This window comes from Trichosurus vulpecula, chromosome 5, assembly GCF_011100635.1.
Source record: "Trichosurus vulpecula isolate mTriVul1 chromosome 5, mTriVul1.pri, whole genome shotgun sequence".
In the NCBI taxonomy this organism is placed as follows: Eukaryota; Metazoa; Chordata; class Mammalia; order Diprotodontia; family Phalangeridae; genus Trichosurus; species Trichosurus vulpecula.
In genome coordinates, this window is record NC_050577.1 from 249,210,325 (window position 1) to 249,231,129 (window position 20,805).

A 20,805-nucleotide genomic window follows, 5' to 3' on the forward strand; every position below is an offset into this window, starting at 1 on the left:
CTACCAAACCTTATCAGCATAGCTACTAAACTTTATCAGCATAGAGTACTTCCAGAAAAAAATCTGACAATAATTAGGGACAGCCAAAGACCATAACATTCTGCAAGACAGTTAACAATAGCTTCCATTCAGACAGACAGACAGATATGTATATACGTACACACACACATCTAATATGAGATACCTTCTAGTACAAGCATTATACTCTTCATTTTACAATTGAAAACACAGAAGATTAGAGAGAAAAAATGAAACCCCCATAAGATGATTAGTAAGTATCAAAGCCAGAAACATAACCCTGATATTAGGACCATGAACACAGTGACGATACTATCTTAAATCTATTATTGTCCTTTAGTAAAAAGGACAAGAGGTCATGGGGAAGGGCAGAGTAGCAAGAAGTATAGCCTAGGTCCACCAAATATCCTCCACCATCCACAAAGATTTAAAAAACTTGCCAGATCTGATTCATATCAGGAAAGCCAAGAAAAAGTTACAGTGAGTAATTTTTAAAGCTCAAGATGGCTTAAGGAGAGAGGCAGAGAGTTCTTCAGGCATTAGAAAAGGGTCTGGCCCAGAGCCTATGTGAATCCAGGGAGTGAAAGAGAGTTAAGACTGGGCACCATGGCAGGAAGCACCTACACAGAAAAAAATCCCAGGGGATTCCTGAACCAAGGTAAGAGTGCAGGAACAGATCCCATCTGGCAGCTAAGTCACTTACTATCCAATGACAGGCAGAATTGAGAATGGAGGGGTCTGCAAATAGGGGTCATGGAGAGTGACAATCACTAGAGGGTCCTAGCTTTGTACTGAGCAAGGAAAAAGTTTGGAAGCACACAGCAGATTGTGGCTCTTATCTCTGGCCGAGTAGATGTCTGTAGTGCAACAACTGTGCAAGAGCCTGTGGGAAATTATCTACAAAAACTCATTTGTTCCCTTATGACCATTTGCAGTAAGATTTTAGAGGTCAGTAACAGCACATTTTTGCATATGGTAAAAGCTGAGATCTTTCTCATTATTTTAGAATCCTCTCTTCTTTGAAATATCCAAAGAAAATCCAACACAGCTATTTATTCTAATTCTACCTTCTTAACCACAATGGTTATACTTCCTCACATCATATGTTTACGTGTTTATACACACACACACACACACACACACACACACACACACACACACAAACTATACACCTTTTTTAAAAAATGATTTTGAGATGTCATATGGATGTTATCTATTATCCTTAAAAATAGGTATATAATAGATTTCTTCTTCACCTCCTCAAAAATAATACAGAATTTTTTCTCCCAAAATTTCTTCCAAAATAGAACAAGGGGAAAATGTTTCTTCTTCCATGGCTTCTAAGCAAGGATTAGTTGAAAGAATGCTTCATTTTGAGACAAAGGATGAAAGTTTGAATCTTAGCTCTACCAGTTGGTAGCTTATGGCTTTAGACAAATGATTTTCACCTTTCTGAATCTCAGTTTCCTTGCCTGTAAAACAGGGACAATAATACTATCCATCTCATGGGGCTGTTATGGGGAAAATACTTTGTTCTTCTTGAAGCATTACAGATAGTGCTGGCTCTGACTTCATGTGATCTTCAATTATTTTACCTAGCTGAGCATCAGTTTCTACATCCAAAATTTGAGGGGGTCTAGAAGATTTCTGAGGTCCCTTTCAGCTCTAAAATTCTATTATGCTATGAGTAATTTTAGGAATTTTATAACTGTAAGGGAAGGAGGACAGAACCAAGGAAAGGGGAAGTGAAATGCCAGGCTAAAGAAGAGACCAAGCAGGAAAAAACAATCCCTCCCAAATTTTATTTCCCGTATACTTACCTTTGTAACTTCTTTCACCACTTGCAGATCTGGACATTGGAAAGCACACATCTGGAGGATGAAGCAAAGAAGCAGAAACTGAGGGGTGAGCCATGGCACTAGCCAGACACACCAGGGGTGCCCCTGATTTAACATGTAACAAAGATGACATTGGAACACTGATGTAAAACTCCCAACACATGGGTTAGAAAGGTATTTACCAAACTTTATAAATTATAGGATTCTAACTTTTGGAAAAAAATAATTAAATGACCTTGTGAAGATCTCAGTGTACAGGTTCCTTATTATATTGAGGCTCCTCAATTTTTCTGCTATTCCCAATTTCTGTAACCACCTCCATGGCAATTATGTTTAGTAGAGGAAGGGCAAACCTCACAAACGTTCAAGTAGACAATACCCTGAAATACTTTGCCTATTCCTAGTATGCTTTACTGGCTTTTCTCTCTATATCTCATCATTCGTTCATTCATCAAACTTTTATTAAGCTCCTGCTATATGTAAAGACTAGCTGGAGTACAGATAAAACCACTTATCAAGGTCCCTGTAGAGGGCACTCCTAATTCCACAGAAGTTTAACCTCTAAGATCCCTACCAATTCAGATCCTGCAATTTTATAACTTGGTTTTATCACATATCCTATAAAACCTAAAAATTTATTGTTCAACATAATTTTAACATGTTCTTCATAACTCACAGGCAAAGAAAATACATACTGTACACTTTCAGATTTTGTAACTATATTAGAAAATTAAATGATGACTTAACTACTTTGTCAACCAAAGATCACTGAAGGAAATAGATTGTCATTTAAAGGTTAATTATCTCCTATTCATTATCGTCAATAATCTTTAGGTATCATTAAAGATGGTATTTAAACATATTGCTTTAACACAAGCAAACATGTTAATTTATAACTTCAGTTATAAATATGAAATGTGTTTTAAAAAAAAATAATTCCAGTGAGCTCAACAGAAGCTTTTTTTTTTTGGCAATTCCATCCTTACTCAGATCTAGCCCACCCCAAATAATCCTTTTTTTCATTTACTTTACTTTTACTTCAAACTTTTTATTTTAAAGAGAGGTAAAATGTGACAATACACATAAAATATTGCAAAGTTAATACTGCTAATCATGTTATCTCTGGTCTCAACCTAACTATTTAAAATGTATGAACTTCTAAAGACAAAAATACAATTTGAGAACTGGGGGTGAGCCATGCATAGAACTAGTCAGACACAACATGAAGCATGGATGAATAATTTGAAAACTAAATATCTTACTAACAATTAAGTGCATCTTCTAACTTTCAGATGTGTGGTATAGAATTAGTTAATTCATAGCCACATTTGCAGTCACCATGAACAATTAACTAAAAGAGTCATATCACCATAACAGACCTCCCTATAGAGAGTAAATAATAAACTAGCAAGGAAATCTTAATTCTCATAGAACTGCAGGAAGCAATAGTGCCAGAGAGCTGAGTAATTAATTATCTACATTCTGAATGATACACTACCAATGGCAAGAATCATATTTTTCATCTTTGTGGATGATCCTATAACATATCTCAACACTACTTATTTCCTAATTATTCTTTCTAATTCTCAAGTAAAGACTTTATCATCAAGGCTACTATGCGCATTAAAGTTTTCTGAGTTTAAATATACTTTTCAAGTAAATAAGCTAATCGAGTTTTCTCTGCACTGTTCCATCATCTCTCCCCCTGCCCATTTTCTGTGAGCTCTATGGCTCCCACTTTCATGGATTCACATTACATGATATTTTACAAAATTTTCTAAATGGATAAATGTTCTCAACAAATAAGTAAACAGATAAATAACCGGTTTCTCAAGGTTAGGACCTAATCAATGAATTTTTACTAGAAATTTGTTATGTCTTTATAATTTTTCTTCTCCTTTCCTCCTTTCCTTGCTTTATTCATTTCTCATTTTATCTTTACCTTCCTTACAATATGTTAAAATAGGCATTTCTTTTCTGTTCCTTTAAACTCTCTCCCAGGACAGTCATAATCATTCTCCGAGCTTCAACTATTTCTTCCACTAAAATGACTCCCAAATTCATGTTTCTAATTCACTTCTAGGTTATGATATGATATCCCTAATCGTTTGTGGTTACCAACCTCACTGGCATTTCAAATTGAAAATATCCAGGATCAAGTTTATTTTTCTCCCTAAAACTATTCCTCTTTATCTTAAACTTTTCTGATACAACATTCATATGGTATTTTCACATTATTAACACTGGTATAAGCTAAAACTCTACATGGGAAGTAGGCTCAAGAGGAATGAGAAGCTCTCAAGAATGAAATTCTAAGGAAATAAAGAGAAATAATGTCCACAAGGAGAAAAATAGGCATTTATCCAAAGGGACCAGTATGAATACATAGGGATCTTATCAACCAACATATTAAAAAAAAAAACAACTTCTGCAGAAAACAGAGGCAAAGACAGGAAACAAAAAATGTATACAAAAGTATGGCACATTGCTATAATTACAGTGTCAGAGCTATCAAAACTCAGAATGAGCTGAGTGAGGCTGGGAAATAAAAGCTTTTTTTTAAGGGGGCATGTAGGCAATGTAGGGAATTTTTATTTGTTTTATCAGGGGAAGAAGAGAATCGAAAACTGCTCCTCAGGTTGAATGGCTCAATGATATCTCATGTCTTTGAAAACTCAAAACAAAGAGAAGGCAGAGCTGCTCAACTTATTTTCTGATGTTTTCTCTGCAAGGAGAATGACCTCAGATTTAACAGAGAGTTCATCAAAAGTTGAAGGAGCAAGAAAAGGAAATAATAAAAGAGCCCCTAGTTGTCCTGGATGAATTCAAGTCACAAGGTCTAGATGAACCACACTTCTAGATTTGGAAAAATTGCCGATTGTGACTGTTGAGTCACTGTCAGTAACCTTTTAAAAATAATGGAGAGCAAGAGAATTTCAAGGCTGAAATGAGAAAATATTGCAATTTTCCAAAAACAAAAGAGTGAATTCAGCAAATTATACATCAGTGACCTTGTGTTAGATTGCTGGCCACACTCCATAAGCTATTATTATTAAAAGGATGCCTAGTGAACATATAAAAAAGGAAGCAGTGATCAAAAGTGCTTAGCATAGCTTTAGCCAGAAAAGGTAATGCCAGACTAACTTTATTAGCTTTTGGAAAGGACTAATAGCCTAGCAGATCAGAGAAAGGTTCTAAATACCATTCGTGTAGATTTTACAAAGTCTTCTAAGCATTTCTTATGGGAAAGATAGAAGTAAAGTTGTAAACGAGATAATATTCAGACAGTGGATTCACAAATGACTAAATGGCAAGACCCAAATAACAGTTAATAATGATTCAATGACAGCTTGAAATGAAGTCTCTTGTGTAGTGCCATAAAGATCTATATTGGGCCCATACTATTTAATATTTTTTTCAATTTCTCTGATAAGTCATAGATGCAATGCTTATCAAACTTAAAGCTGACAAATCTGGGAGGCATAGCTAACAAACTAGATAGAGCTCAGGATTCAAAACAAAAACAAAAACCTCAACAGGCCAAGGTATTGGATTAAATGGAGTAAGATGAAATTTAGTGAATACAAATGTACATCTTAGTCGGAATTAAAAAAAAATCCACAAGGGCAAATTGGAAAAGATGTAGTTAGATAGCATTTTATCTGAAAAAGCCCTGGTGGGGTTTAGTGGACTGCAAGTTCAATGAGTCAACACTGTGATAAGACATAGCAGCCAAAAAATAAAAAAATAAAACCTTAAGCTACAGTAAGAGAGGCATAATGTCCTGGATCAGGGAAGTGTTAGTGATGTGGTACTCTGCCCTGACCAGAGCACAACAGAGCACAGTGATCAATTCTAATATTTACAACCAAAAATAGAAAAGGTAGTGAGTAGGTTTTCCTTTCACTGAAAATCTTCTGGTAAAGGCTAGTCTTATCAGGAATTTTAGAAGGGTAATTCTTACAAGGTACTTTATAGAGGAGATTTTCATTCACATATGGGTTGGACTACATGGTCTTTAGGTGTTATACCCAGTTCAGAAATTCTGTGGCCTCAGGTGGGAAAAACTAGTCCTTTATCACTCATAGCTATTCCTTTATGAAGCCCAGTCAATTCTATCTTTGCACTACCTCTTTCATCTATCATCACTGTAACCAATCTTAACAGAAGCCCTATTGCTAGCCACCTTCTGCAATAATTTCTAATAATAATTCCAGCCTCTACTCCTTCTCCTTTATGTAATCCATCCTTCACTGTTAGATATTACTCCTAGGCAGAGATCTAGTCATGTCATTCTACTCAATATGGATAAATATCTCTCCACTGCCTACCAAAAAATGTTCAAACTCCAATGTTAAAAATGTAAGTTTCTTGATAATCTGGTATCACTCTAGCTTTTCTGACTTGTCCTCTCTTCACTACTGACACTACCTTTCATTTCATGTGCCTTCCAGACTTTGCTTAAGCATTTCTCTATGCCTGGAAGGCTTCTCTGAATTAGATCTAAACTCCAACATGGTCTCTAGATAAAGTCTCTATGATCTTCTCCCACCCCCAACCTCCCACTCAGAGCTGAGAACAATCTCTCCCACATCAGAGCTCTGCTTACACTTCTGCTTACATTATGAACTTATTTTTAATTCCTTCCTTATCATGAAGGTAAGAAATATCAAGAAATACAAATATTTCAATATTAAAAAATAACAGAAAATGGGTTGTATATAAAACAGTGAATCTATATTTCATATAGATTAAAGTGTATTTTTTTAAAATTAATATGATAGAATCAACACTGTCCTGCTTGTTAGTGTTCATGTCTGGGCTTTCTCCCCTCTGCTTTTTTCAGTGTAACTTTTTAAGTGTATGCACTTACTATGCAATATTTTGTACTGGTTATCTGTGCACATATATTCTCCTATTCAACTATAAGCACCTTGAAAATCCCTGGTCCCTTCTTCTTGATCTTTCCTCTTTCCTTTCCTCTCTCTTTACAGAGGCAGCCTGTAGAATTAAAAGCTGTAAAGTGACACTATAGCAATGGACAACTCAGAAATGCAATTAAGGTAATGACCTTGATTCTTTTTCTCTTATAGCTAAAACATTATGGGGCATGTGACTCTTCAGTGGCTATCTATTGCCTCCAGGATAAAATGCAAATTGCTCGGTTTAGCAACCCCTTTCCAGACTTACTTCACACACTCTAGACACTCTCTATTCCAGCCAAACTGGCCTGTAAAGCTGCTCCTTGAACATAAGCACTTCCCCCTCTGCTTTCTGGGCCCTTGGGCATGGTATTGCCCATTTCTGGAATATATTACACACCTCATCAATGCCCATCTGAATCCTGAGCTCCCTTTAAACCTCTGCTAAGGTGCCACTGCTACAGGAAACCTTTGCCAATCCCCCTGGTGTGCCCTCTCCTCAAATGATATCAGACATATATATCTGTTTACATGTTGCACCCTTCTCCCTCTAACAGAATGAAAACTCTTAGAGCAGGCAAGGATAGTTTTGTTTTGGACTTGCATCCTCAGCATCTAGCACTAGCACATCACCTACCAAGTAATAGTAAATGCTTAACAACTGCTTCTTCGATAAATGAATGTTATATGCAATAAGATAGGACAAATAAAGTTTAAACTTAAAAATAGCAAATACTAATAAGCAATCTACATTGATAAAAATCAAAAAGACTACTTAAAAACTGAATTACATTATGAGAATTTAAAAATTCTAAACATTAACTGGGGTCTCTAGCCTATGACTTAAAATTGATACAAACACATATGTACAGAATTGATACAGAAGTCATATGATCATACCAGGTTCACAGAAATTTAGAGGTGAAAGGGATATTCATGGTTATCTAGGCCAACCCCTTATTTTTATAAAGAAACTAGACCCAAAGAAAGCTAAATGGTCTGATCTCTAGATATAAATTAATTCTAATTCTATCAATATTCTCTTTAAAATAAACAGAATTCAGCCCACATAAAGCAAAATTTCTCAATCCTGGCCATTTTGTTTTCCTAAAATTAGAACTGGTGACAGACTCATGAAAAATATCTGAGGGTGAGGAGTGGGGGAAGGGAATAGGAAAAAAGAAACTGAAGAAAATGTTTATGGTTGAATTCTTTTGTTTTATGATACCTTAAGAAGATAAGGGGAAAATGTGTTACTCTGAAGCTCATGATGCATAATTAGTATTTTCCAGCATAGCTTGGTGGAAAGAGGACCTACCTGCTCCAGGAACACCTACATTTAAGTCTCACCTCTGACATTTAATGACAGCAATATTGGACAAGTAACAACCTTCTAGTTCCACAGGCAACTTTCAAAGACTAAGTTCTAAATTACGGAGGAGTTGCAGAACTACATGGGTACAGAATATCGTACACCGATGACAACCATCATAGGTCTGTGCTTTTAAAAGAGGGTAGTATGCAAAAGAGAGCTCTACCTCAAATGTACAATACTCCATCAGCTCACTGAACTGCTACTAGCAACAAACACCTGCCCACTGCTGAAAGGCACTGGTGAGGAGTGTACATAAGAGAGGAACTTTATAGCATGGCAAAAGGAAGAAGCCTATGCATCCCTACAGGCTGAGATAAGCCTTTCCCTTCCTTTCAGGCTGGCTATTGGCTGTAGGACCCTGAGAAACACACTTTATTCTTAGGGCCTAGGGCAACTCTCCAAGTCTCAAAGGTGTAGACAAGTAAGACAAGGTATAGACAAGCAAGTACAGAGAGTCCTATATGAGCAGAGGGGTTTCCTTACCTGGGAGAGTTCCCTCCCTGTAACAATGAAATCAAAAGTGCTAACTAATCCCTGTCCCTTCAGGCTGATGATCCTCAGATATTAACAGTTCACTTTTGAAAAACTGGCCAGTCTGATGGTATTGACTCTCATAAGAGAAAATAATCATTAAGGTAATTCATAACTTTGAATACTCCTGGATGAAGGCACACTCTCAAAATAGAATTATTAAAAAATTAACCCATTTCTATTTAAGAAATAATGGGAGGAAATTTTTTTTAATCTCAACCACAACGATTCTGGCCTATGAAGAGAATTTCCAAAGACTACAATAAGAATCATAGAAAATCAAATTCAAACAAATTCCCTTAAAGAGAAAAATGTGATGCAAGATGCAAAATAAGAGGGGGTTGGGGGAGATCTTTTTTCATCCATTGCTGACGGAAAAGAAAAATTTTTTCTATTCAAATTTCAATGATGCTGGCTAAAGATTCACAGAGATACCTACTTATACAAATACACAATTTAATGATGAAATTAATGTTTTTATTCCGAACTTATTTTTGTCACAATACAAGCGGAAAGTATTATAGTTATATTTGCTTTTTTTGTCAGTCATTTACATTTAACTTTCTGTAATACAAAACTTAACACCATGCCCCCACTTTCTGAAATCTATTCCCCTACTACATAATACTCCAAAGAAATTAACTAGGTTGGCCACTTTTGAGAATAAAAGGTTTTAAGAAGATGATTACTTATGCAGTATCTTACACATTTCAGACAAATGTCTCCTTAAAACCATCATTATGTCCTTCTACACCACAGAATTCTATGACTGTACTATTGTACAACTCTGGGGATATTCTTCGCACTCCTTCCTATTTTGTTTTTCTTCAAACAACAAACACCGTTAAGCAAGCATTCATTTATTAAGTTCCTACTACTTGCCAGGCAATGAGCTAGGCGCTGGAGATTTAAAGAAGACAAAAATGAAGCAATCTCTGACTTCAAGGACTTAGCATGCCATTGAGGAAGATGACATATAAAGTATACACAAAATATATACACAATAACCATAAGCTAAAGGGGGCAAGGGGAGCAGTAGCGGCTAGAAAGATCTGTAAGGGGAAAGGGCTCATGTACAAGGTGGTGTTTCAGCTGAGCTCCGCAGGAAAGAAGGGGTTTCCTTCTAAGAAGAAAAAGAGAGGAAGGGGTACATTTTAGGCATGGAGATGGTAGAGGGCATGCTGTATAGTAACGATTCAGTTAGGCTAGCTAGATGGAAGTGTCCGTGAAAGGCAGTATACGTAAAAAGGTGGGAAAAGCAGGCAAGAGCCATGTTGTTAAGGCAGCTATGTGATGCAGCAGATGGAGTGCCAGACCTAGTCAGGAACCCGAGTTCAAATCCAGCATCAGATACGTGACCCTGAGCAAGGCACTTAACCTCTGAGTGCCGTAGTTTCTTCAACTGTGAAATGGAGGTAATAATAGTACTTACCTCCCACGGTTGTTGTGAGGATCAAATGAGATATTTGTAAAGTGCTTTAGCATAGTGCCTGGCACATAGTGGATACTTAATAAATGCTTGTTTTCTTCTTCACAAGAACCTTCCTCATTCCCCTGTACCTCTTCCCCTGCTAGCCTTAAACAGCAAACAGACAAGTTTGAATGTGATCCTAGGGATCACTGACTGTGTTTACCGATGAGGAGATGACTTTGATGGCTGTGTTAAGGATGAACTGGGAGTAGAAGCTACTGCAAAAGGTCTATGTGAGAAGAAGAGGGCCTGAACTAGGTTAGGAGCCATGTCAGCGGACAGTAAGGAACAGAGGGTAGAGGTCTTGTAGTAGAACTGGAAAGACTTGGAGGGATGAGGATGAATGAGGATTTGGGGATGATTCTGAGGTTGAACCTAGTTGACTGAAAGGAAAGTAATGACCATGATAAAAACTAGGAAGTTCAGAATAGGGATACTATATATTAAGTGCCTACTATGTTCCAGGCCCCCAAATACAAATATAAAAGTGAGACAAACCCTTCTAAATCACAGTACTTTTTTCCAAAGGGTCATCCCACCTAACTTCCAGTTATAGTTTCCAGAATTTGACATCTCTCCTTTCATAAATTGATTCTGTCATGTCCAATGGAACTGGTCTAAAATATTTACCTAAAAGATGTAATCTAGCATAAAATATGCTCTACCAAAACATTTTTAAATTTGAAGTTTCAAGTAATATTAAAAAAAATATCCTGTTTTATCAATTCTGCATCTGAAAACTGATAAATTTCACTTAAAATGGGGTTATGAGGTAACTCCATATTTTATACTTTTTTCATATATGCTATACATGCAAGACAGTTTTATTCTATTCCAAACTGTGGAAGTTCCCAACATATAAAAAAGCATCACTATTCAGATTTAAACTAGTCCATATATTTTATTGATGATATTATGCCATGGGTACACGCCCTAGATTCATTTCAATACTTAAGCAACAATAGCAGTAGCTTATTTCAAGCATATTTTAGTGCTATACCCGCAATTAGAAAACAAAAGAGGATAATAATTTTAGCCAAAAGATGTCACATGTAGAACAGAATTTTCTAACAAATTTAAGTGACTTATTTATTTGAAAATAATGGCACCACAACAAAAGGGTATGTAAAGAAATAACAAAGGGTATGTCAATAAAGATTGAGGAGGATGAAACTTTTATTTCTAAGTGCCTATTCCTAAAAGTGCTACTTTTTTTATTAGTTTTTTCTTTCATAAGCATAATGATTTTTATGACAAATTACAATACTTGTGGGACTAATTAGTCACACTGCTAAAGTAATTAACTTATAAGTAGAAATTATCCATTTCTTCTACCAGTATGGAAAACTGTCTATACAGTTGTACAATCCAAGTTAGTTATATACAGCTGTTCTATAGTCCAAGTTCAGAAAGACACAAATGCATAAGTCTCATGTTTTATTTAGTCACCACATATTCACAGAAATCCTGGTGGGCTAATTCTGGCTGAGGCACCTTGAGAAAGTCACCTAATGCAGCAAATGTCACTGGAAGTGGTTATGAAGCAGAAGCAAACAACGTAAAGAAAGGGTTCTGCTAAGGAAGTCTATAAGGAGACTACTCCAGCATCCTGTTGCCAGGGCGACTGAATATACAAAGTCTCAATTTAATTTTTCTTAAAAGTCATATACATAAGTTAAATCACGGAATTCTAGAACTGGAAGAGACTTAAAGACAACATTACGCTTTGTTTAATTTAACCAGTGAAGAAACTAAGGCTTAGCGGTTAACTTGGCTAAAAGCATACTTAATAGTGTTAGCTTTATTTATCAATAACACCTCAATTTTATTTTAATTTATGATTTATAAATACTTTCTTCAAAACAATCCTGTGGGGCAGGTAATGAAAATAGTAGTATCTTCATTTTTCAGACAAAGAAATTGAGGTTAAGAAGATAAGTAACTTGCCCAAGGTCACAATACTAGGAAACAAAAAGGAGATACTTGAAAACGTCTCTTTCCTGAATTCAAATTAAGTTTTCTTTCCATTTTACAATGCTACCTTATTTAAACCTACTCTTCATTCTTTTCTCATTTCTACTTGCTGGAAAAAAAGGAACAAATGGACTAAGATAGATTATTCTATCCAATAGCAACAACAAACAGCAATGTTCCTCCAGCCTGTTGTTATACCAGTTCAATTTCTTGAATCACAGGGTAATAACATTTCAGAGCTGGAAGGGACCTTAGAGATCACGGATTATAACGCCTTTCCTTTACAGATGAGGCAATTAATTCCATATAAATAAACTAATTTGCCCTAGGTCATACAACTAACTATTAGAAGAGTAAAGATTGAAACCTCTTTGCTCCCAGCTTAGTGATCCCTCTTACACTGCTCACTATGCAATCTCTCATACAGGACAGGACAGGACAGGACAGGACAGGACAGGACAGGACAGGAGAGAAGAGGAGAGGAGAGGAGAGGAGAGGAGAGGAGAGGAGAGGAGAGGAGAGGAGAGGAGAGGAGAGGAGAGGAGAGGAGAGGAGAGGAGAGGAGAGGAGAGGAGATACAAGCATATGCCCCACCCTTTTCCTTCCCTTTTAATCATCCTTGTTACTCATTACTTAGTGCATCTAAAGCAAAGGATCTTAACCAAGGGATCATGGACTAATCTCTAAAAATATTTAGGTAAACATATTTCAATGTAATTAGTTTCCCTTGTAATAATCCTATGCATTTTATATTATGCATTTTAAAATATTATCATTATGAGAAGTGGTCTGTGGGTTTTGCCAGATTAACAACAAGTTCATTATATAAAAAGTTTAAGAGCCACTAATCTAGAATCTAGAGTAAAGCAAAGACTGAGAGGGAAGTTGTAATAGAAAGAGGAAAAGGAAGTGGAGAAGAAGAGCCTCACATTTAAATCTGAGTAAATGTATATCAGAGTACTAACTAAATTCTTCTGGACTGCTGGTAAAGGAGGGCATTATGTAAAATGGAGCATCTTTGAAAAAAAAACAAACTCAAAGGCCACTTTTTAAAAAAACTTCTTTCAAGTGATAGTTTCCTCAAATAACTTTCAATGAAATATTCTTTTGAAAAAGCTATCTATTATATAGATATTATTTAATTTACCTTCAAAACAACCCTAATGGGTAGAAATGAGAAAATGTATTATTGACTGGCTTTATGAAAGAGAGAACAAGTAGAAGAATTGCAGATACGGTATGCTATTGGCAAAGCCAACATAATAAAAAATGCCCCAACAACCAAACAAACATTGTATCAAACCATTACATTTTTCACTTACTTTTTTCTTATCTGCCATCTTCCATTTTTGTCAAAATTCCCATTACAACAAAACTTCAATGCAAGAGTACAGGTTCAATCTTACCAAAAATTTTTTGGAAAAGAGTTGTCCATTCATTACTACCAACCATGTAATAATACTTTTGTACACAGACCAGAATAATATTTGGGATAGATTATATATCAAAAAAAAATCTAAAATTTAAATTTTGGTTCTAAAGGAGTATCCTTAATGACAGGCTGTAAGCAGTATCTTGATATGAAAAAAATTATATAATTCTTTCATTTGTCTAACATAGTATGTAAATTATTTAAATGTAATCACAATTTTTCAAACTGATTCACATCTAATTTGATCATTGTGGCTAACACACAGCTAAACAATTTTATGAAAATAAGTGACCAATGGAAAAAGGGAAAAAAATACAGTCTTACCTGGTAGTTTCTTTTCTCAGATAATGTATGTCCATCAGTCCTCACCATAGAGTCGTGTCCTTTCCTCACAGTACTGGAGGCAATCAAACAGAACTGTCACTCAAGGGTCGTGTCACAGGAAGGACCGCCCACCAAGTTCTCCCTCTAGAGTGGAATTATCCAAAAGCCGTCAAAATTACTAACATGTAAAAAATAAGAACAGCAGCAAAAATATCCAATATGATACATAAAAACAAAATGAGAAAAAACTAAAAACAGAACCTTTCTGTATTACATCTTAATAGATTCCCCTTTTGTAAACTTGGGGATATCTGGACTGACTGGCAGGCATGCTGTATCTGAAACAAGAAATTATCAGGTATGAAAAATTTCCCTCTCTCTAACTAAAACTATCTGCTAGAACTCCCTACAAGGAAGAAGTCCATAGTGAAGGAAAATGGGACAGACAAAAAGTCTGCCCTGATCTATTTACTTTTTTAATAAACACTCTCCTGTCAGATTCAGAAGCTTCTCATAATGACTGAAGGTGCAGCCAAAACAAACAAAACTTCTTTTACGTGGATGACCAATGACTGACTACCCAATGTCTTTTCCAAAGCTGGTTTTTCCCATAGTCTACTAAGAAGCAATTTCTCTAAAGTAAGCTCTACCAATTTGCAACTAGATAATCACTTGTGAAATTTTAGCCCAATATACTACAAAACAGCACTTTTTCCAATGAACAGAACATAAAGACAAATATTCCAAATGCTATCATCATTTATATATCTCCTTTCAATCTTCATTTATAAAGCTGAACACATGCATATTATATATTATATATACACACATACATATATGTGTATATATACTTCATATATGTGTGTATTATGTGTATACAGATATATGGATGTAAACATATAACAGGTTAGGAAAAAAGGTAGTTTTGGCCTCTTACTTTAAAAAGAGATGGCAACCCTGAATTTCCATGGAATGTGTAGTACGAAAAGTACTGTGGCTATTCAGAAATCATTCAAGCAAATATGATAATCACCAGAAAAATAAATGACAGTAAAAGTGATAGGTTCAAAAATTCAAAACGAAGAGTTGCAAGGATTTAAAAGCATGGTGGTATGTTTCCTTGCCAAAAGTTTTCTCATCTAAGTCAGTTTTAACAAAACCACTAAAGCTGGGTACCAAATATAGCACCAAATCCTTATCTACTAGAAATCAAAGAATTTATAAAAGAGGCTGAACATTAGAAAATGTGGGAGATTTAAAGCATTTTCTCCAGGTTTTGTTATGGTTTTCCCCAGCCACTCAGTAAAAGCTTTTTATAGTCTCAACCACCCTTTTAAAATACTCTCTCCTAGACAATGAATTCATTGTCTATTAATGTTGGCAGTACATCCTGACAAGACTGACCTTTGAACTTTAACACGAGAATCATTTTGAAGATGGAATATATAAGCACATTAACTTAGACTGTTAGCACATTTTAGTAACTGTCTTGTCCAGATTATCACATGCTGTTGGATGGACAATTTAAGCTATTTGTTCTGTCTGCACTTGTCTGCAGGTATGCACACGTGCGAGTGTGTCTATATACCTGGGCCAGACAGTACAAATGAATATATAGCAAGTTAGCCCCAAAATTAAACAGGAGGAGAGTGGGCTGAATTGTATTCAGGAAACTGCAATGAACTTTGAGCCCAAGCTTCATCCCAGAAACAAAGGCTCATCTTTTTAATACCAATATTATCCCGCGCAGTTTTATGGCAGAACAACATTAAACACAACAGAAGAATTAAAAACTATTACCAACAGAAAGCAGTAGAGAAACAAATGGTAGCTGTGAGCCAGCTGCAAAATGCAACAAATGGAAAATTTCAAAGAAGAACAGTTAATAAAAGATACTATCAGGGAAAGATAGAAACAAAAGATGGGCTAGGGCTAGCAAGTTGGGTAGGGTGAAGGATGCTCGTTAGACAACCAGAAGACTCCCCAGCAGGCTCCATGTCATTCTGATGTCAGGAGAAAGTAAGAAAGACCTCCAGGGTGGATCTCTTGTGCCAAATTTATGAAAGAACTTAGCCAAGAATAAAATACGATGGACAAGAAGGGAACACCAGAATTGATGAGAACACACTTCTATTGGGCATTGTAATTGTATTTTACTGTATCCATAAATAAACTGTGACATCTTTAATCTATGGGAAAAACTGGGCAGAAAACTGCCAGACCAATCAGTCAGCTAGCCAATAAACATTTATTAAGCTCCTACAATGTGCCAGGCACTGAAGATAAAAAGAAAAGCAAAAGATAGCTCAATGAAATGGAAGAGACAGCATGCAAAAAGCCATATACAAACAAGTTATATACAGGATAAACTAGAGATAATCAAGAGGGAAAATACTGGTTAAGGGAGATCAGGAAAGACTTTCTGTAGAAAGTTGAATTTTACCTGAGACTTGAAGGGAGTCAGAGAAAGGCCAGAAGGAGAGGACAAAGAGGGAGAGAATTCTAGGCATGGGGACAGCCTGGGAAATCCAATAATGAAATGATTAAAGTACTTTCAACAAAAAAGTGGCATGATGAAAAGACAACACAAACAGATAGCAAGTTAGTCCCAGAATTAAATAGGAGGAGAGTGGGCTGGAGTGTCTTAAGGAAACTGCAATGCCACTCTGAAGTGCTTATCACTTAAAAAAAAATTTTTTTTGAAAGCATCAGAAACTACAGCGTGCTAAAAAACAAACAAACAAAAAAAAAAACAAAAAAAAAACCCCACTACTGATCTCCTCTGAAGGGGGATCACCCAGAAAATTCTTATGAAAATCATACAATTCTAATATTCTAATAACATAATTCCATGTGAATGGGGGTCAAAATCTTAAAGCTAGTGCATGATTATTTGTAATCTATCCTGACTCCTAAGATGCATTTTTAATAGAAATTATAAGACACTCATTCTCTTCAAATTTGACTGTCATATTTTGAGGGTGTGAGCGAACTATTTCTCCAATATATCCAGCTCTAAAGCAGAGGTTTGATCTGATTTAGTCATTAAGAATATTCATATGAAAACTTCACAATTCTCCAAAGAATAAGTCCAGTATAAAGACTTAAGGAAAAAATGATTATTAGAAATGTTAGACAACCAAGAAAAACAAGCTGTGAGAATAAATTATCTTAATTTAAATTGTTATGACTGTCAGGGAAGAGAGGGGAGTAAGTATTACTATAGTGCCTTCTATGTTCTAGGCCCCATTCTAAGCACTTTAAAGATATTATCTCATTTGATCCTCACAATAACCCTGTGAGGAAGAAGCTGTTATTATCCCCATTTTAGAGTTGAGGAAACTGAGGTAAACAGAGGTTAAGAAGTGATTTGCCCAGGGTCACGCTGGGCCAATATCTAAGGTCTTCCTGATTCCACCAGTACACAGCTGTCTCTAAACTGTCAGAACAAACTTTACAGAGACTTCATATGTAGTTATTCTATTTCATTTCTGGAATTCCATACTATTAAAAGTACTGCTTTACTATTAATCTATTCCCAATAAAGAACTCTTAAAATTAATGTGAAGCACAGAATTTTGGTAATTTATAAGCAAGGATTATTTTCTCTTTAAAGTATCTGACCACTGATTTCCTAATGATGTATATAAGGAAAAATTCGTATCAATGTTCTGCTTAGATATATCTATATATTTTTAAAGTTTCACATAAAATATTAAAACTTTTTGCCCTGTATCTCATTAACATCATCACATACAAAAACTGCATTAAGTTCTACAAAAATATGATAAAGTTTTCATTATAATTAAGTATAAAATATTTTATTACTGATTATTTAAATTGTTCTGTCAGTTGAATATTCTAGTTCCCTGGAGTTAAAAAAAAAAACTCCTAGGGAATTTCTAATTTTGGCCCAAAATAGATTATCAATTCATTTTTCTTTTTTTAGAATATCTCAAAATATTTTCTACCTTAGGGATCCACTCAATGACCCCCACACATACTTGCTCCCATTAGGAAACCAAGATTTGTGATCTACCCTGCATTCTCTCTAGGTGATCTCATTAAGTTTCCATGGATTCAGTTATCACTTCGATGCAGACAACTCCCAGATTTATATATCCAGCATTAAGTCTATATACTCCTGAACTCCAGCTCCAAATTGTCAATTACATACTACATATTTTCACAGGCACATCAAATTCAATATAGTCAAAACAAAATTTATCTTTTTCCCAAATATTTTTCCTTCTTCCTAACTTTCACATTTTGATCGAGGGCATATTGTCTTTCCAGTCACCCAGACTGGTACCTTTGACGTCACACTCAACTCTTCCCTCTTTCTAAGTCGACAAGCTTTGTTATTTCTACCACAACATGACATGTCCCATCACCACCAACTACTCTGCTTCAGAAACTCATCATCTCTCATCTGAACTTCAGTGAGTTTCCTAGTCTATCCAACTCATTTCCAATCTCATCCTTCTCCAATCCTTCCTTCATTTAGGTGATAAACTGATATTCCTGAAGCAAAGATCCCTCTTGCCTCTAGGATAAAATACAAAATCCTCTTTTTGACTTTTAAAGCCCTTTATAAACTGGCTCCATTTTACCTTTCCAGGAACATTAATTAATTTCCTTAACATACTCTTCATTTCATCCAAACAGGCCAACTGGCAGTTTTATCACCCAAGACACACTCCTTTCTACCTGTTTTTGCAGAGTACCACCCAAGCCTAGAATTCACTCCTCTACTCACTTCAGAGAATCCTCAGCTTCCTCCAAAATTAAGATCAACTGCCATAGGTTGCTCAACATGCTACAGCAGGAGGAGAGCAATGAACGAAGAGTCAAAAACCTGAACTGAAATCCCAGCTCTGCTGCTTACTGTTTCTATGACCAAGAGCAAGTCACTTTCCCTCTGGACCTCAGTTTCTTCATCCTTAAAATAAGAGGACTGATCTCAACAACCTATATTTAAGTACTATCTTCCAGTACTAAAATGGATGTTAAAATCTGTAATGCTAAGATCCCCTCAGCTATAAGTATTCTCTCCTCCAAATTATATCTACTTTTCACATATTTTGTATTTCTTTTTCTAAGTATATATTTTTTTACTCAATTAAATGTAATCTTCTTGAAGGCAGGGTCTAATTTTTTTTAAACTTCCTCTGTGAATAACAAGGTGGCTAAAACAAAAAAGCAAATACTTGTCGAATTCCACTAGTAATCACAACTACAATTCACAAAATAAATAAGTAAGAATTTTCGATATGCAGACTTATTTTCTGTCAGGTTGAAAAAAACACAAAAAGAAGGAAGTTTAGTTTTCATTCCTTTTTCAATTATATCAAAAAAGTTCCTCAACAACTCACATTTTTCAGATGCCCTTTGAATACAAAATTAAGGAACAGATCTTTTGTGAAGATGAATAATGATGAAGGGGATAAAATAAGCTAATTAGATTTTAAAGCTTTCACATTGTGTTTTCACACAATCCTCCAAGTCAGAGGTTCCTAACCTTATTTGTGCCCCTTTTTCAGTCTAAAGTCTAAGGACTACTAAAAGTAATATTTAAAAATTCACAAAACCCACAGGGGCCACCAAAAAAGTCAACCAGTGAAATACAATATTTTAAAAAACAAATGCTAGAAAAAAAGAAAAGAAAGATCACTTTTCACAATTAGGGAACATGTCTGCTCTCTACCATGTGAAGTTTCATAAAATGGGGAATAAAAAGTCCATTTATATAGATAATGATGATTATTTTTCCTACTTTCTCTGAACTAAGGTTTTAGGTACCTATCCTTTTGTAAAGAAAATATTCTATGGGTTATTCCCACAAGACTGTTGAAATAAAGTTGTAAGCCTTGGATATCTTGGATTTAACTTGCCTGATATGGTCAAATTCCACTTTACCAAAGACCATGCTACAACAAAATATTTTATTCTATAAAAGATAATGAATTTACCATAGGTTTTTTATTCTACTTCTTGAATCAATGTTTTATTACTGTGCACCACTGAACTAAGAATTTAATCAACTGAAATACTACTCTATTTTCTAAAAACAACTACTCAGACTTGCAGATATATTACCAAAGGAAACAGTTTTCCAAAGAAAAATAGCAAAAGCTTAACAACTATATGAAAGATTGTTCCAAAACATTAAAAATACAGAAACTGCTAATCAGATTGTTCCAAAACATTAAAAATACAGAAACTGCTAATCAAAAAAAAAAAAAAAAACTCCTAGGTTTTACCTCAAACCCCAAACCTGCAAATGAAAAATGGAAATAGTCAAAATTGTAGGGGCTGCATTGAAAGGGGCACACCAGTACATATTGTTGGTGAGACTGTAGCCAATCATTATGGAATATAATTTAGAATGTGACTAGGCTGTCTAAAACCCAAGTAGAGACAAACCACAGCTAGTTATAATCTCTCAAGGAGGTAAAAGATATAAAAGTCCCAAAACAGTCTTCTGTGGAAACAAAGAACTAGAAACAATGTAGAAAGATGGGAAAATAATTAAACAAACTGTAGTACATGAGCATAATGGAATACTATTGTGTCATAAGAAATGAAACTGAAATAAAGTGAAGTAAGCAGAACTAGGAAAATAACATGCACAATGACTAAAACAATGTAAGTAATAAAGATGACAACAACAAAAATAAAATTCAAATACTGGGTAAATATGAAGAAATGCGGCCTAGGAAAAGGGTTGAGAATCCACCCCTCTCTCTTTTTCCTATAAGCAAGTGTGGGGAGATAAGCTAACTACTGTGTTGTCTGGCTGAACCAAACTACTCTTTTTGAAGTCCTTTTTCACTCTTTGTCACAAAGGACGACCAAATGGGTCAGGGACAAAAAGGAATGGATATATTCAGAAATGAAGGCGATCAAATATAAAAGAC

The 20,805-nt window shown here is 35.3% G+C and overlaps 1 protein-coding gene across 7 annotated transcripts in view; it reads right to left on the reverse strand.

The window, feature by feature from the left end:
- CNOT2 (CCR4-NOT transcription complex subunit 2) overlaps nucleotides 1-20,805 on the reverse strand; it is a 187,616-nt gene that overhangs the window by 94,017 nt on the left and 72,794 nt on the right. For 2 of the 7 annotated variants that reach the window (XM_036760293.1, XM_036760294.1), the window contains exons 2-3: nucleotides 13,886-14,029; nucleotides 1,839-1,889 (exon numbers count right to left, since the gene is read on the reverse strand). In XM_036760293.1, the coding sequence (XP_036616188.1) occupies nucleotides 1,839-1,889; nucleotides 13,886-13,933 (99 nt within the window). In that variant the 5' untranslated portion in view covers nucleotides 13,934-14,029. The remainder of the gene's footprint in view (nucleotides 1-1,838; nucleotides 1,890-13,885; nucleotides 14,030-20,805) is intronic. The other 5 variants (XM_036760292.1, XM_036760295.1, XM_036760299.1 and 2 more) reach the window with 3 other exon arrangements.